The sequence below is a fragment of the Gekko japonicus genome, unplaced genomic scaffold (genome assembly GCF_001447785.1).
Source record: "Gekko japonicus isolate JY-2015 unplaced genomic scaffold, Gekko_japonicus_V1.1 scaffold441, whole genome shotgun sequence".
NCBI lineage: Eukaryota > Metazoa > Chordata > Lepidosauria > Squamata > Gekkonidae > Gekko > Gekko japonicus.
In genome coordinates, this window is record NW_015172017.1 from 85,117 (window position 1) to 103,659 (window position 18,543).

At 51.3% G+C, this 18,543-nt stretch overlaps 1 protein-coding gene across 1 annotated transcript; it reads right to left on the reverse strand.

Annotated features, from left to right (window-relative positions):
• Positions 1–201: 201 nt before the first annotated feature.
• On the reverse strand, positions 202–16,325 carry CLDN15 (claudin 15). Its single transcript, XM_015420457.1, has 5 exons — positions 15,724–16,325; positions 3,806–3,970; positions 2,484–2,565; positions 1,349–1,459; positions 202–325 (listed from the first exon to the last, which is right to left on the reverse strand). Exons 1-5 carry the CDS (start codon positions 15,938–15,940, stop codon positions 202–204), a joined length of 699 nt encoding a protein of 232 aa, XP_015275943.1. The 5' UTR covers positions 15,941–16,325.
• Positions 16,326–18,543: the final 2,218 nt, after the last annotated feature.

Genomic DNA, 18,543 nt, shown 5'->3' on the forward strand with positions numbered 1-18,543 from the left:
CAGCCTCTTCCAGGGCCACACTCAACACGGGAACGTGGCTTCCATGGATCCTAGCATTCACCAGGGCTTCGGGAAACACCCAAAGGAAGGGCTGAGAGAAGAAGGTCCGCTGCTGAGTTGCCATCACCCCTTTCAGGTTCTGGGCAACCAGGAAAGTATCTGAAGATGTCCTTTGGGGATCACCGCTCTGCACAGCCGGTCTTAAACGTAAGCGTTTTTGCCATACTTTCCGGCGCTGCTGGCGTTAGAATCCACACGGGGGCGGGCGGGCGTCAGGTTCGGGGCCGACGTCGCACTCTTCGTGCCCTTGTATGGATAGTTGTAACTGTCGAGACACAAAAGGGGAGAGGGGGAGGAGCCAGAGTTACCTTTGGGTCAGTTTCGATATCATACTCACACAGGTTAAACATTCCCGAGCACCAGGGGTCATGGGTGGAGGCCATCAATGGATGATCTCCAGCCCGTTTCTCACTTGAGAGCCGAAGAGCCACAGCAGGCTGGCCTCTGGCTCTCGTTTCATACTTCCCCTCTACCTGCCTCTGCTGGGCCATGCCCACTGTGGTTAGGGTTGCCAGCCTCCAGGTGCGGCCTGGAGATCTCCTGGAATCACAACTGATCCTCAGAAGAAACAGATCAGCAGCACAAGGACACTCGCAGTGCAGCTGAATGTCAGCTACGTGTACACAAGACAATATTGTTAAACCATCTATTCACTTTAAAATACATTCAGCTAAACAGAACCTCGCCCTAACATGTCGAAAGCTCACTACCCAAGTTGTCCATGTACCTGCCTCTGCTGGGCCATGCCCACTGTGGTTAGGGTTGCCAGCCTCCAGGTGCGGCCTGGAGATCTCCTGGAATCACAACTGATCCTCAGAAGAAACCGATCCGCAGCACAAGGACACTCGCAGTGCAACTGAATGTCAGCTACGTGTACACAAGACACTATTGTTAAACCATCTATTCACTTTAAAAGACATCCAGCTAAACAGAACTTCGCCCTAACATGTTGAAAGCTCACTACCCAAGTTGTCCACGACCTCATTCCCAGACACGTTGCGGTTGGCTTCCCCTCCCTCGGGGGTCATTTTGTGGTTGTGCCCACCGCCCTCTGGCAGAATTCCAAAGGTGCCCAACAGGCTCAGAAGGGTTGTGGACCCCTGATATACACTGAGGTCCTTGGAGGAGGGATGGGATCAAGAAAGAGCCAGTCAGGTAATTTCTCAGGGTAAAGTGGCCTCTCACCCTAACTGGGAGCCTATCTCCGCGGCTTAATCTATAGACGGGGCAATGATTCATTCTTCTCCAGCAGGCCTCAGGCAACCACACACACAAAATCCTGCCTCACCTTTTCTCCGGCGGAGAGTGAACCCGACACGAGCTGAACAGGAACCCGCCACCGATGATCGTCAGCAGCGATGCGCTCCAGCCCAGGTAGAGGGCGGGTCCAATTTCATACCTGGCCAATCAAAGAAACAATGTCAGCACCCGGCCCAGAAACATCTGACAAAGGCTCCATTCCACCTAGCACTGCCAAACCCCTGGATGGGGGCCTGGAGATCTCCTGAAATTACAATTGGTCTTCAGGCCACAGAGATTAGTTCACCTGGAGAAGATGGCCACTCTGGAAGGTGGACTCTATGGCGTTATACCCTGTGGAGGTCCCTCCCTTCCCCAAACCCCGCCCTTCTCAGGCTCCACCCCCAAAGCTCCAGGAATTTCCCAGGCAGGAGTTGGCAACCCCAATTCCACCCAGAAACATTCAAAGACAGAAGAGGAGGAGATTGGATTTATATCCCGCCCTTCACTACCCGAAGGAGTCTCAGAGTGGCTTACAATCTCCTTTTCCTTCCCCTCCTCACAACAGACACCCTGTGAGGTAAGTGGGGCTGAGAGAGCTCTCTCAAGAACTGCCCTTGAGAGAACAGCTCTGAGAGAACTCGTGACTGACCCAAGGTCGCACCAGCAGCTGCATGTGGAGGAGTGGGGAATCAAACCCGGTTCTCCCAGATCAGAGTCCTCGCTCCTAACCACTACACCAAACTGGTTGAAGCAATTCATAAATGTCTCAATGTAGGTGCAGGAATGACCCAAGGGGGGGGGATTTAATGATTACAAACTTTGGCAACTGCAATGGACCGCAAGAACTTTGCAGCCCAATAGAATCCGAGTATCAGGTTGCAACAGCTCTGGGAACACACAGGGGACAATTAACCCAGTGAAGGCCCATGACTCTTGCCTTTGTGTAAGGCAAAAGAGACCAAGGGGTGCATTCTCTTAAGTCACCAGAGTGTGTGATAAGAGTTCACCGTTAAGCAAGATGTGTAGGCTGCTCAATGGTTGGACGGAAGGAGAGACAGATGACAGGCAGATACTAAGCCGTGAAAACAGCACCAAAGAGATTATTTCCCTTCTCCCTCAATTTCAGTATTTTCCTATCTCTCTTCCCCTGTCTCTATCAGCTGTCCTGTTGCAAGACTTACTTTGTGCCGGCAAAGAGCGGGTTAAAGAAGTCTCGGGTAATGTTGAAGGCGTACCAAGAGATCGTCACCATCCCACAGAGACCTAAGCAGGCAAGGGAAGAAGGAAAATGAAAGTGAATTCAGAGGTGGAAGTCGTATTGGGGCTGCAGTGTTTACCTGTGAGCTAAAAAAGAATGGCTTGGGCTAGCTGACGCAAGCAGCGGCAGAGCCCAGCCATCACCACTAGAGGGAGACAAAACCTTCCTGGGAAACAACCAATGGGAGCGCTGTATAGCAAAGAGAAAAGGGGACAGCTTCCCCATCTACACCCCAAGGAAACGCTATCCCTTGAAATTATTTTATGGTTGTGGCTGCAAACAATGTTGTTGTTATTATCATTCGGCATTGTGTGTGGCATAGCCAGCAGATCCTAAGATTGTCCGGCAGCCAGACGTTCTAGCTCTTTTAGTGTTATGTACCACTAGGTGGCGATCTAGGCTTGTTTTTAAAGCAAGAGACGTTTCAGAGGTGGCTTCCCATCGCCTGCCTCTGTGTCACGACCCTGGTATTCCTTGGAGGTCGCCCATCCAAGTACTAGCCAAGGCTGACCCTGCTTATGCACATTTTCAGCTGTGGATCTCCCTCCTTTGGCATTTTTGGGAGGGACTGCTGCAAAAGGGAACGAAAGCACTCATCTAGTCAGGAACAATTACCCTGAATAGGCCCTCAGATGTATTTATTTATAGAATCATAGAGTTGGAAGGGGCTACACAGGCCATCGAGGCCAAATGCCTGCTCCACCCAGGATCAGCCCAAAGCATCCTGTGTAATAAATAAATAAAGCAATTATCCATTTGTATCCTGTCTTTCTCCCCTAAGGCAGGCCCAAAGTGGCTCCCATCATTCTTCTGTCTTCCGTTTCATCCTCACAACAATCCTGCAAGGCCGAGTGACTAGCCCAAGGTCCTCCGGCAAGCTTCCACGGCAGAGCAGGGATTCGAACCTGGATCTCCCAGATCCCAGGCGAACATGCTGACCACTGCGCCACTCTGGCTAGGATCAAGAAGTGACCAGACCCAGGAGCAGAAGGTGACTGGACCAGGCAGCACGGCCCTCACTTCCAATGAACTTCCTCTACCTTCAGTGACCTCGACATGAAGCCATGATGAAGGGCCATGACTTCATCCCTTTCCTGAAATGCCCTAGAGGGCCGGGACTGGTCTGTAAAGGAGACAGAAGCCCCGGGCAAAAGAAAACCTGGAAATGACAGCCGTGACTAGTTCTGTGGGGACCTAGAAGATGGCGGCCCTCTCTGCCCGAGGGTCCCTCTTCGCCAGACTTACCGGCCAAGACAAACATGCAGCCTCCGACGACGGCCATCTTCGCCTTCACGTTGGGGTTCTCCTCTGCGACTCTGCTGCACTTGATCCCCACCATGGCACAGAGGAGCCCCAAGAAGCCCAGCACCAGCGCGGTGATCATGAGGGCCCGGGAGGCCTGCAGGTAGGCTGGAGGGGAGGAAGCAGAGCGTTGTAAGATTCCAAAAGTCCCTGCCCTAATCCTTCTTAATTTGCGGCCCAAAACGTGTATCCAGAAGTCGATAAGAGAACTGATTTCAGTACTTTTAACTGCAGCGAAGTGTATCATTGCAAAGAATTGGAAAACCCAGTCTGTCCCCACTATAGACCATTGGTACACTAAACTATGGGAATATCTGATTGATGACAAAATTGCTGAATGGTCCGCCCAGCATAATCTAATCGAAAGCACTCAAAGCCCAATGAACAAATGGAAGGTTTTGCTAGCTAAACAAAACAGGTTTATGATGCACAGGCCACGTAATCCTTGGACAAATGCCTTGCCACTGTACATGTTTCATTAGGTTAAATTGCGGGTTACTGATACTGCATAACCTTTAGTTTTGTTGTTAGTTGTCTTTTAGTTTGATGCAGCTATAGTTATGTTGTTTGTCAACAAGATACTGTTTGGAAAGTTAACTTCTCCTTTTTGTTGTATGTTGATATACTGTAATAAAATAAAATTTATTGTATGTTATTGTATGTTGATATACTGTAATAAAATAAAATTTAAAAAGAAAAGAAAGCAGAGCTGCAGTTCCAGATCACCTCAGCATCGACGCAGGCCGGACTCAACACAAAGGAGGGGCTCGGGTAAGCAACAACAGCAGGCCTGGCCACGAAGCCACGGGAAGCCCTTGCTGCAAGCTGCAGATTCCACACAAGTGAGGCCATTTCCCAGACTCCACAAATAAGCTCCATTTTAGAGGAAAGGGTGGCATTTACAGAATGGCTTCCCCGTGTGGGAAATTGTACTCGAGGAGCCCGTTATCTCTAGCCTCTCTCTGTATTTTGCCATGAAGTTACAGCCCCAAAAGGTTTTCAAGGCAAGAGATGAGCGGAGGTGGTTTCCCATGGCCTGCCTCTGCATAGTAACCCTGAACTTTCCTTGGAAGTCTCCCTTCCAGACATATCCTTGGAAGTCTCCCTTCCAAGTGCTAAGCAGGGCAGCTTCCGAGATCTGATGAGATCGGGCTAGACTGTACTAGACTGTCAGGGCATCCTCTAATTCTACGCATTTGAGTTGCTTTTGTTATAAAAATGGCGAAACAGACATCTGTGAGTGCCAAAGCGGCAGGATTAATTAATTAAATTTATTTAAATTAATTATTTTATCTGATTGGCGATTGATTAATTGTCAGAAATGTATAGGCTGCCTCTGCAAAAGTCCAGCTTGAGGCAGCTTTCAAGTGAAACGCTTTTACTGTTGTTTAAAGGAGGCAGCTGTGATACAAATTTCAGTAAATGCTCATAAAAATACCCCCTTTTTTAATTCAGTGGGTTTCTCCGGGTTTAAGAGAAAACCACCTTGCAATGCATTCCACAATGCTTTTTGTACTCATTGTCTGTGGAAATCTCAGAGTAATGTGTTGGAGATGGTGATTATTTTCAGAAACAAATCTGTTTAAAAAATGGAAGAAATTGGGGATACAGGGATGACATATATTTCGGGACAAACGGATAACGGTTTGTCATGGTTCCCTTGGCGGAGAAAACACTAGATATCCGTGTTTCTTTCTCTGTACACACACGAAACTGCCTTATACTTCCCCTCTAAAATGAAATACCGTAGTCAGCAGGATTCGAACCTGCGCGGGGAGACCCCAATGGATTTCTAGTCCATGGATTTCAAGTCTGCAGCCTGTGCTTCATTTACAAATACACAGTGTTTTCCTTTCATTCAACATTTCACTAACCAAATGAGACAAAGTTGTTCCCAACATGGAGTTGGAAACCCTAAACCTTGCTTAGGATAGTATTGCAAATAGACCAAAATGCTTAATGCTTTCTGTCCTATCAAAGGAAGTCTTGTTTTTATCACTGAACATCACTCCTCCTAATAGCAAACACTAGGTCCTATAAGCAGGACAGTGCTACAGAGCCTTCCACACAGGAGGGGAGGATTTCCGTGTGTGCAGGGGAGTCCTGGACTCGAGGGGAAATGTCGGTTTATATTAAAAAGCCAACAGTTTCCCAGAAAGGACTGGGAACGCTCTTTGCCCCCAAAATCCAAGGAATACTGAGTGCAATTGAACATTCTTTGGGGGGGGAAAGGATGGGGCAGATGGGAAAACTGTTCTGACTGAACCTCTAACAGCACAGAGCAGGGGTGTCAAACATGCGGCCCAGGGGCCAGATCAGGCCCCCGGAGGGCTTTCATCAGGCCCGCTGTGGAACTGGCCATCTCCTGCTTCCAGTTCTGCTGCTCCTGCTGCATCATAGCTTGCTTCGCCAGACTCTCTTAATCACTCAGCCATTTCATGTTTTAACCGGGGTCCTAGACTCAGAGCTCGGAGCATGAGATTTCTGTGCTGAGCGTCAATAAATCAAAAGTAGGTTTGCAGCTTACGGAGCTAATGTTTTAAGCATGTTTTTATCTTAAGTAAAAAAAACCCACCCTATTTTAAGTTTTTAAAAACCCCTATCTCCGCTACCTGGCATTACATTTTAGGACACACATGGCCCGGTCCAACAAGGTCTCATTTATGTCAGGCCCGGCCCTCATAACAAATGAGTTTGACACCCCAGGCTAGAGTTCCAGACTAGGATCTGGGAGTGTGTTTGGGAAATACCTGGAGATTTGGGGGTGGAGCCTGGGGAGAGTGGGGTTTCGGGTGGGGGGAAACCTCAGCAGAGCACGGTGCCACAGCCCTTCCTCCAAAACAGCCATTTTCTCCAGGGGAACTGATCTCCGTGGACTGGGGACCAGTTTTAGTTCAGTGGGATCTCCAGAGGCAGACCCCCCCCCCCACAGAGGCCAGCAAACCCTCTCTGGGAGCCCCAGGTTTGAATCTTCACTCTGCCGTGGAAGCTCGTTTGCTGACCTTGAACCAGTCACACGCTTTCAGCCTAACCTGCCTCACAGGGCTGTTGTGAGGATAAAAAGGACGAAAGGGGAATGATGTCAACTGATTTGGGTCTCCCCTGGGGAGAAAAGCAGGGTAAAAATGAAGTAAATCAGTATCCAGGAATGGGAGTAAGGGGTAAAAAGGGGGTCAGTGATTACAGTGGGGGCACATATCCTCCGGCCCCGGTTCGTACTCCCAAACTCTCCAAGGCTGTGATCATACACACGATTAACCCCGCGAATAGGCGCGAATGCCGGGTGGATTTAAAGGATGCAATCAGACATCTGGGAAGCGCCCCACAGCTGTCTGCAACCCGTTCTGCTCAACAGCAGAAGCAGAGTTAAAAGACACCGGGGGAAATCCTGTCGTTGACGGGTTGCGACGGGCCACGGATGGACTTTCCCATGGTCTGATCGCTCCAGCGCGCTCTCATGGCATCGGGATGGTCTGATCAAGCCATTCCCGACTCCGTGCCGTTGTTTTTTCCCCCCTTCACCATATGCGCATCATCGCAAACTCCACAGGGAGCCCTCGGTGCAATTCATTGATCCCTCGGTTAAGCGCATGGGGGGGAAATGGCACAAAACCCCCCCAACTCACCCGCAGTTGCGTCTGATCACGCACTGACGGACTGCGCCCGCAGCTTCAAAGGGAGGTGTGATCATGCAATGGCGGGTCAAATTCCTCCGGAGGAAATAGCCTCGTTTCCCCCTCCCCCCCATTTTTTCTGGCTCGTGTGACCGCAACCCAATAGTGCATGGAGAAGAAGAGGTTAAAAATAGCTCTCTCCCCACACTGATCCACAGGATCCAAAGTAGATGAGTAACTTTCTTACCATCCAGGCCCAATCTTCAGCAGCCACTGCTGTAGAACAACTGTAGCAGAGACCTAATTTTCTGAATTCTCAGCTAACTTAACCGAAAGATATTCACTGAAGCTCAGCAGTGTATTTTGGTGGGGGAATATTCCCATTGTTTGGGGCCCCAATTAGTTGTCAGGGTGGACTGGGGAGGGGGAAAGGGCCCCGTCCCCAGCCTGCCTTCACCCTGCCACCCCCAAAGGAGGGAAGACACAATGCCCGGCCATCTACAAGCAGGAGAATGTGCCTGGTTATGCTGCTGGGCCGGCAAACTGGCCAGGACCAGCTGTCACAGTGGTGGCCAGGAGCGCCTTTCACCAGCCAGTGGCATTTTCTGGACAAAAAAAGATCTTGCCACTGTGGCACATGCCTTGGTAACATCTAGACTAGACTGCTGCAGTGCACTTTATATGGGGCTGCCCTTGAAGACTGTCTGGAAGTTACAATAGGTGCAGAATGCAGCAGCCGGAATTCTGACTGGTGCGTGTCATTAGGGACCACATCATTCCACTCTTGTTCCACCTCCACTGGCTCCCACTTCGGGTCCAATTCAAGGTGCTGATACTGAGTTTTAAAGCACTGTACAGCTTGGGACAAGCATACCTTAAGGACCAGCTAGTCTCACCTATGAACCTACACAACCGCTCTGGTCCTCTTCAGAGGACCTGCTGCAGGTGCCCCCGCCATCTGAGGCTAGAGGGGTGGCAACCGGTGTAAGGGTCTTCACAGTCGAGGCAAAAGAAAATGTGGAACTCCCTCCCCAGAGGGACATTCGCCTGTCCCCTTCTATCAGTCTTCCGCCAACGGGGGGAAGCCTTTTTGTCGCAAGCGGAGTGAGAAAGCAGCTTTAAAATGTTTCCCATGAATAAGCGGCACCGAGCAGGATTTGAACCTGGATCTCCGGCGCGCCAATCAAACGGTCTAGCCCACTGCACCACACCGTCTCTCTCAAGGGCACAGACTTCTGCCTCGGGAGGTCATCTCGGGTTCTGTGCACTCCTGACACTGATGTGTATCTGGGCAAGTGTTCAGCGTCTTGTGAGATCTAAATCCCTTCGGTCCATTTTCTGCTTCAGTTCCATCTCTTTGTGGGAGGAAGAAAGCCCCATTGTGCTGGAGGGGGGGGGGGGGCGCGGCAATAAAATAAACACGGAAGAAGCAACAATCGACGGGTTTTTGCCATCCCTCCCTCGCGTCCCCTGGCAGCCCTCTCTCGCCCCTGCCCTGCTAACCGGGGGCGGGCTGGCGCAGTCCAGCTTCTCTGATCCTCCCCCATTGCCGTATGCCAGCTTGGCTCTCCTCTCCTGATCCAGAACGTGTCATGATTTACACATACACCAAAGCCACCCAATCTCCGTGAACCCCCCAAATACACTGACACGCATTGCAGACTTTTTAACCAGCCTATTTCTAGGCAAGCATGAGATGCAGAACAAAGCAACACAACCAAACAGCAATCCCTGAATACACAGTGCAGAGGTATTCATGCTAGAGACACACACAAACAGCATCACCACTATACAGAAATACAAACATAGGTTCATATCGTAACACTGTGTTGCTGGGGGTGGCGGAAAGCACCACCAGGTCGCAGCCAACGTATGACAACCCCAGAGGCCAGAGACGTCCGGAGGTGGTTTGCCTTTGTCTGCCTCTGCAACTACAACCCTGGTCTTCCTTGGCAGACCCCCCCCATCCGAATGCCAACCGGGGCCGACCCCACTGGGCTTCCGAGAGCTGACAAGATCTGGCTAACCTGGGCCATCCAGGCTGTGTTGCTATGCCTTTTCAAATGTATTGGCTTCATTAATGCCTTTCTCCGCAACAGGGACCTAACCTGGATGGTCCATGATAACCTGATCTTGTCAGATATCAGAAGCTAGGCAGGGTCGGCCCTGGTTAGTATTTGGATGGGTGACCTCCAAGGAATACCAGGGTCTTAACGCAGCGGCAGGCAATGGCAAACCACCTCTGAAACGTCTCTTCCCTTAAAAACAACCCTAGCTCGCCACCTAGTGGTGCATAATGCTAAAAGAGCTAGAACTTCAGGATGCCAGACAATCTTAGGATCTCCTGGCTATTCTACACACAAAGCCATACGATAATTGTTATTATTCCACAACAGGGACCCAAAGTGGCTTCTGTCGTTCATCTCTTCTCCAAATCGTCATAGCAGCCCTGTGAGGTAGGTCTAGTTGAGAGTCTGTGACTGGCCCAAGGTCACCCAGCGAGCTTCCCTGGCAGAGAGGGGATCTGATCCTGGGTCTCCCATACCCTAGTTTGACACTGTAACCACTGCTAGTTTGCACAATGCACTGGACCTGCCAGCTTTTGCACTGGTGAAAAGGGGGAGTTCCTTGTGACCACCCCAAAAGGCTACACTGAGGGTCATAGGATGTGCATGGATAAAAGCTACGGGAGTATAGGAAGGCGTATGGGAGGGCCGGTGGCACAGTCTACCCAGGTGTGTCAAACATGCGGCCCGGGGGCCGGATCAGGCCCCCAGAGGGCTTCTATCAGGCCCACAGCAGAACTGGCTGTCTTCTCCTTCTTCTTCGAGTTCTGCTGCTGCTGCTGCATCATCGTAGATTTGCAGCTTACAGATACATACTTGAACAGCACACTCAAGATTGCAACAGCACAGACATTTTGATGCAATCGTTCAGAGCAAGAGGTGTCAGTTATCAGACACTGTTAAATAAACAAAATATTGCAAGAGTGCTGATGTTTTAAGCATTTTATTTTAAGTTAAAAAATCCACCCTTTTAAAAATAATTTTTTAAATAAAATTTATATCTCCGCTACCTGGCATTACATTTTATGACACACGTGCCCCGGCCCAACAAGGTCTCATTTATAGAAGAAGAGAAGAGATTGGATTTATACCCCGCCCTTCACTTGGAGTCTCAGAGCAGCTTACAAACTCCTTTCCCTTCCCCTCCCCACAACAGACACCCTGTGAGGTAGGTGGGGCTGAGAGAACTCTGACACAAACTGCTCTTTTTCAAGGACAGCTGTGCCAGAGCTTGTGACTGACCCAAGGTCACATCAGCAGGTGCAAGTGGAGGAGTGGGGAATCAAACCCAGTTCCTCCCAGATTAGAGTCCGCACACTTAACCACTACACCAAACTGCCTCTCCAGTTTGTCAGATCCGGCCCTCATAACAAATGATTTTGACACCCCTGGTCTAGCCCAATCTCGTCAAATCTCGGAAGCTGAGCAGGGAGACCAGCAAGGAAAACTGCAGAGGATGGCAACGGCCAACCGCCTCTCCTTCTCACTTGCCTCGCAAGCCCCTCGGCTGGGGTCGCCAGAAGATGGCTGCAACTTGACGGCATTTGAGACACGCACAGGGTAAAGAGAAGAACTGGCCGAGACAGAATGAGAAAGCAGAGCTGAATTCAGCCCAATGACTCGCCTCTCTCCTTCAGGAACGCTTCTCCCCTGGCAACTCAGCAGCACGCAATCACCCTCCCCCTCGGAGGGGAGAGGAATTTCCAGATCCCATCCTTCGCCTGTCGGCCCCCCTGGGAGGTATGCACCTGTTTTGCTCCTTCCCATCCAGCGGAACCCTTCTGCAAACAGGAGACCAGGATGCCGGCTGGCACCATAAACTCTTTGACCTTTCGGGGCTGGAATCTCAGCCAGAACGCTGTTTGCAGTGGTATCTAACCAAGGGCCCCATAACGAGGGAGAAATGAGAAATGCTCACCACTGGAATACCAAAACAAACAGGATTCTTGCCTTTGTTTATTAACAGCACCCTTCTCTCCCCACAGGCGGGGGCTCAAAGCAGCTTAGAACCTTGCTCCCGCCTTTCCTTTTCCCACAGCGACAGCCCTGTGAGGTAGGCCAGGATGGGAACAAGGCCCCCCCAGTGAGCTTCCATGGTAGCTGTGGGGATCTGAACCCGGACCGCCCAGACTCCTAGTCCGCTACTCTGTTCAGTACACCGCACTGGTGGTACCTTAAAGGCAAACCAAAATGTCCTTCCAGCAGAGGTACCTGTGTGGGCTTACAGTCCACTCTTTCAGACCCTGTAAGGGAATCCATCCCTCACTTCCATGTTGGGGTGCAGAAAGAAATAAGCAGCACAGACAAGGGGCCATGAAATGTAGGAAGCATGCCGTGAAATGTAATAGCATGAAATCCAGATCTAATCTAGAAAAAGACAGTATCCAGCAAGGTTCCCTCTAAGCTGTGGAGTCCTGTGAGCAAGAATTCTACTTTGTGAGCTACTTGCATTAAAGTTGTGAGCGAGCAATTTGGCTCCTGCATAAATTGGTGTCCTCTGGAGCCCTCCTTCCTGAGCTAAGGCAAAAATGTATGAGCCGGAGGCTGAAAAGCTGTGAGCTAGCTCACACTAACTCAGCTTAGAGGGAATACTGGTATCCAGTAGATGATTTCTTCCACTTTTTAAAGGTAAAATCAAACCATCAATCAAGGTAGTGTCTCTGACCAACCACTCTGACATATCGAGAGAGAGACACTCTGCACATGTTCCAGAACTCAAGGTTATCATACCACATAGTCCAGGATGGAATCCAGATACAGGAAACGGACCGATCAAGGAGATACCAGGGCTTAATCCTGTCTTAAATGAAGCTCAAAGAACCCTGATGCCAGGAATCACACCAGCATTTAAACAGTGCTCCATAGGATTTCCTTGCTGCATCTTTAAGGGCAGTAGGAAGTCAACAGTTGAAGCTGTCTTTATTACAATAGTGTCGTGCTGGGGCGACGCTTCATCTGTTGAGTGCCTGGCTGCCAAAGCGGGGGTATCGGCAACAGAAAGATGTCGCTGACTGACTCAAGCCTTTATGCACACCTTGTCACTGACACTTTTCTCGGGAGAGAGAAGGGCTAGCTGCAGTTCTTACAGAAGATTAACTCTGCACGTGCTCAGAGGAATTCTGCCGTGATTTTGCACACCCCAGAGACACACTCAGTTATCTCAATTGCGAGCCGCACATGACTCGTGATGTCAATTAAGATGGAGGAAGGGAGTAGAGGGTAGATTATACAGTCTGGCACAATACCACACACACACACCCCTTCCGTCAGTCACAGGGAACGCTGACTTGGCACTTCCCCCGGTCTCAGAACTCAGTTTCTGCAGCAGCCAGGGAGGATCGGCCATTTCATTTACAGGGAAATTTTCCCGAAGGGTCGCTGCCCTAGAGGGCAAGCAAAGCCAGTCCCTGGCAACTCTGGCCAGCGCCTCAGGGGCCCGTCGGGTTCACATCCTTCAAGAGCAAGAATAATCAGCGTCATGTTCAGTGTTCTCTCTTAGCTGAGTTCGTTGTGAGCTAGCTCACAGTTTGTTAGCCTCCAGAGCAGATTTTTGCCTTTGCTCAGGAAGGACAGCTCCCCCGAGCAAACTAATGTATGCAGTAGCCAAATCGCTGGCTCACAGCTTTAACGCCAGTCGCTCACGAAGTAGAATTTTTGCTCACAAGACTCCACAGTTCAGAGGGAGCATTGGTCACGTCACCTGGGTGCCTCCTCCCCGGCTGCCAGCAGTTTGTGGGCAAGGACATGGGTGAGCTGATGCCCACTGTCAATAGTGCCGAAGTCCAGGGACCCCTCCGCTTGGCTGGCTCCAGAGCCATTTTAATTTGCCAGTCCCCTCCTGGCATCAGCTGCTGGCGCGTGACTGTTTACTGGCTCGACCGAGGCCGTCTTGGCATCTCTGGACAAGCGCAAAGGGGGGGGGGGGAACCTCTCCGCCCAGAACAACATTGCCCTGATCTGGATAGCCCAAGCTAGCCTGGTCTTGTTGGATCCTGGAAGCAAAGCAGAGTCCGCCCTGGCTAGTATTTGGATGGGAGGCCACCGAGGAAGCCCAGGACTGCTACGCAAAGGCAGGCAACGCCAAAGCGCCTCCGTTCACCTCTTGCCTTGAAAACCCTTACCAAGTTGCCACAAGTCTCCTACAACGCGACAGCAAATAAATAAGTAAATAAATGACAAGACAGGTGGTGTGGAAACTTCTAGACCAGCGGGCAACGCTCCCTCTAAGCTGTGGGGTCCTGTAAGCAAAAAAATCCTGCTTTGTGAGCGACTGCCATTAGTTGTGAAAAAGCGATTTGGCTACTGCCCAAATTAGTTGGCTCTGGAGCCGTCCCTTCCTGAGCTAGGACAAAAATGTGTGAGCTGGAGGCTAAAAAAACTGCGAGCTGCCTCACACTAACTCAGCTTAGAGGGAACACTGCTGTTGGGCACGGGGAGTGTGCAAAGAAATGCCCACAGAGAGCTTCCCTTGCTCTGATCACTGCATCCCTGTGGCCATCGGGCCTCTACTCAATGTGTGCCTCCTGTGAACCTCATGAATTGGCCTGGAGGAGGGCACACTGGAAGCAAATGCGGACTGAAAGATGGAGGAGATTACATTACATTACATTTGCGATTTATATACCACCCTATCCATGAGGCTCAGAGCGGTTTACAGACACAATTTTTTAAACTAAGCTAGGGGTACAATGGAGATGGAGGAGTTGTGCGCCAAAGCGCAACCGACGCCCCTCTGCACTTTGCGCAAGAGTCCACGTGGGTGTTGAGACCGTTTCCTCTTTTACCCCCAAAAGAGTAAAGTGCATTGAAGAAGCGGAGGACCCCTACGGAGTAGAGAAGCCGGCAGGGAGCTATTGAAGGGGGGGGGGCTGTTCCGGGATGCCCAGAGGCGCGACGGGTGCCACCCCCCCGACCTCACGCCCTCCCAACGCTAAAGAACTAGCAAGAAGATCTGCGGGGGGCCAGGCCAGCGCTCGCTCCTCGGCACCGTCTTTCCTCGCTTCAGTTACCGCAATCGCTAGGTCCGTTTGCGGAGAGAAAGGCAACGCGGTATATAGCCCGATCTCCGAAGCTAAGCAGGGCCGGGACTTGGAAGGGGGGCCACCGAGAAAGGCTCTGCAGAGGAAGGCCACGGCAAACTCCCTCCGCTTCTCACTTGCCTTGAAAGCCCCTCCGCTGGGGTCACGATGACCCTCCGTAGAGCCGATTCGGCATCGCCACGGCCTTCGGAGGACAACGGAACCACCCCGGTCGAGCCGAGGGGAAACCACCCAGGAAGGCTCTGCAGAGGAAAACCACCTCTGCTTCTCGTTCGCCTGGAAAGCCCTTTGTTGCGCTCGCCCATATGTCGTCGGGGGCCATTCGGCACCGCCACCAGTTCTAGGAGCACTCGGAAAGAACGAACGCGTCCCGATTGGCCGTCGGAGGGGCCACCACCCAAGAAGGCTCTGCAGGGGAAAACCACCCCCGCTCTTCACTTCCCTTGCGCGCGCGCGCGCGCACAACCTTGCTGGGGTGGCCCATCTGTGACTATTGGTAGGAATCTCATTCGGCATCCCCCACGTCCTCTAGGAGCCTTCGGAAAAAACGAAGGCCTCCCGAGGACCCCCGGGGGGGGGGGCAATGTTTCCTCTAAGCTGTGGAGCGTTGTGAGCAAAAATTCTACTTTGCGAGCTACTGGCATTAAAGTTGTGAGTGAATGATTTGGCTGCTGCATCAATTAGTTTGCTCTGGAGCCCTCCTTCCTGAGCGAAGACAATAATGTGTGAGCCAGAGGCTAAAAAACGGTGAGCTAGCTCACACTAACTCAGCTTAGAGGGAACACTGCGGGGGGGGGGGGGGGGGGCCTTCCTTTTTCATAATGGCGTCATTCGTTTTAGGGTCCACACCAGTGTTCCCTCTAAGCTGAGTTAGTGTGAGCTAGCTCATAGTTTTTTAGCCTCCGGCTCACACATTTTTGCCTTAGCTCAGGAAGGAGGGCTCCCGAGCAAACTAACTTATGCAGTCGCCAAATCGCTTGCTCAAAACTTTAAGGCCAGTAGCTCACAAAGTAGAATTTTTGCTCACAAGACTCCACAGCTTAGAGGGAACATTGGTCCACACACCCTGGGCACTTCTCGGGGGTTCTCTGCCTTACGTGGGGCGGGGATCCGAAGGCATTTTGGGGGGGGAGGGGGCTCACCTGGCAACTCCAGCAAGGACTGGAACTCCCAGCAGTTGTAGACGCCGGTGGAGTCGGTGGCGCAGCTCTGCCACAAGTTCTCGAAGAGGGTGGAGGTGGTGATGACGTTGCCCGAGACGGTGGAGACCCTCCAGTAGCTGTTGAAGAGGGTCACGGCTAGCAGCGCCCAGCCGACGGTGGCCAGGAAGAAGCCGACGGCCTCCAGCAGGAGAGACATGGCGGCGAGGAGGCGCACGTGGAGGGGAGGCAAGAGCGCGGCGCGACCCAGCTGCCACCCGGAGCCGTCTAAGGCGCGTCTGTTCGTCGGGCAGAGCAGGTACGAGCGGAGGCAGCCCCCCTCCGGCGACGTCAAGGGGTGGGGGTGCGAAGTCCACCCTCCGGCTAACGGGGAAGGGGAGGAAGAGGACAGACGGAGAGGACAGACGGCGCTGGAGGCAGGAGCAGGGGGGTAAGAGGGAAGGATTTTCACTCCCCCCACCCAGCTGTGGTCAGGCTCTGGCTTGAGGGAGGAGGACCCAGGCGGTGGTCTCTGTGCTTTGGGGTGAGCCTCCAGGAGGTGCCTGGAGATCTCCCGGAATTGCAGCTGGTGGTCAGGACGAAGAGATCCGTGCCCTTGGAGGAAATGTGCTTGGGAAGGTGGACTCTGTGGCATTATAGTCAGCCGAGGTTCCTCCCCAAACCCCACCCTCCACGGACTCCACCTCCCAAATTCTCCGTTGGAAAAGTTTCTTGCGTTGTGAGACGTGCATGTGCCACTTATATATTTGTGTGCGAGTGCATGTTGTAATGAGTTTAGACTGATTTTAGATTTTCTTTCTCGCTTCCTGTTTTTAGTTATTGTGGGAGAAAGAAAGAAAGAAAGAAAGAAAGAAAGAAAGAAAGAAAGAAAGAAAGAAAGAAAGAAAGAAAGAAAGAAAGAAAGAAAGAAATTTCCGTCTGTGTATGAAAAGTTGGAGTTCCTGATCAAGGAACATCATAGGATTCCGAGTAGCCCTGTTTAGGGTTCTTCTCAAAATTAAGCACTTTTCACTCCCACTGTTTTCAATGGGACAGTTCAGCACTCCAGTCTCTTCCCTTGAAGTCGCTAGAAGTACCTAAGTGTGACCGGATCGTGCCACAAAGTAGCTGTTTTGGAATTCCCCCCCCCCACCCCCCTCTCTCTTTTTGCTGGTTGAGTGGAAATGTTGGGACATTTGTCCATAGAACACACCAGCCCATATGCTGGGTGACCCGGTGCTCAGAGCGTACCTTTTGTGTCTGCTGCATACATAGGTTCACAGATATGTAGCCATCTGTTTCCTAACAGAGTCTGTTTCATCCTGGCAAGGGCACCGTGTTTGCTTTAGATCCCTGGACGATCTCGCTGCTTGCCACATGATTTATTCCTTACATATCTTTTTCCTCCAAATAAAACCGGCTTCCAGAGTTTAACTGTTTGGGGCCAGGGCGGTGCCCGAAAGCCTGTTTCCCCGTGCCAAAATTCAATTGCAGTGTGGATGTCACAAGCAATTGGCTACTGGAGAGCTCCTGTATAAAAAGGACAATAGCTTAGTAGTACAAACAGGTGAAGCTCTCTTGTTTGGTGCACATCGAAAATGGAGCTTCTGAGCACGTACAAAATGCTGTGCACACCCACCACAGCCGGTTAAGCAGGGAATGACGCAGCCACAGCAAAGGGACAGTGCTTTGCACAGCTCTTTTCTGAAGGCCATATGGACCAGTGTTCCCTCTAAGCTGAGTTAGTGTGAGTTAGCTCATAGCTTTTTAGCCTCTGGCTGACACATTTATGTCTTCGCTCAGGAGGGATGGCTCCCTCTAAGCTGTGGAGCCTTGTGAGCAAAAGTTCTACTCTGTGAGCTACTGGCATTAAAGTTGTGAGTGTGCAATTTGGCTGCTGCATAAATTGGTTTGCTCTGGAGCCCTCCTTCCTGAGCAAAAACAAAAATCTGTGAGCCAGAGGCTAAAAAAAACTGTGAGCTGGCTCACACTAACTCAGCTTAGAGGGAACACGGCTCTGGAGCCACCTCCCTCCTGTGCTAAGACAAAAATGTGTGAGCCGGAGGCTGAAAAAAACTGTGAGCTGGCTCACACTAACTCAGCTTAGAGGGAACACGGCTCTGGAGCCACCTCCCTCCTGTGCTAAGACAAAAATGTGTGAGCCGGAGGCTGAAAAAAACTGTGAGCTGGCTCACACTAACTCAGCTTAGAGGGAACACTGCTCTGGAGCCCCATCCCTCCTGTGCTAAGACAAAAATGTGTGAGCCGGAGGCTAAAAAAAACTATGAGCTGGCTCACACTAACTCAGCTTAGAGGGAACACTGCTCTGGAGCCCCATCCCTCCTGTGCTAAGACAAAAATGTGTGAGCCGGAGGCTGAAAAAAACTGTGAGCTGGCTCACACTAACTCAGCTTAGGGGGAACACTGCCCCAGAGCAGACGAATTTCTGCAGCAGTCGAATCGCTCGCTCACCACTCTAATGCCAGTAGCTCACAACGTGGAACTTTTGCTCACAAGACTCCGCAGCTTAGAGGGAGCCCTGGCTGGGACATTTCGCATTGCCCTAGTTTTAACCTCCAGCACTGACCTGACCTGAAAGCTCATAAGGCGGACTGTGATCTAGCATCTGGACTCGCTTTAAAGAACCCCAGCCCTCCTCCTGCGTGGAATCATTCGGAAGGGTCTCATCACACTGAAATCGTAGGGCTGGATCCAAGCAGTTTCCCCACTCAGTCTTGCCCAGTTTTTCTTCTCACTTCAACCCTCTTCCAGGTAGATTTGGTCCATTTGGGCTCACGACCTCCTGTGTACCCCTTTCAGCGA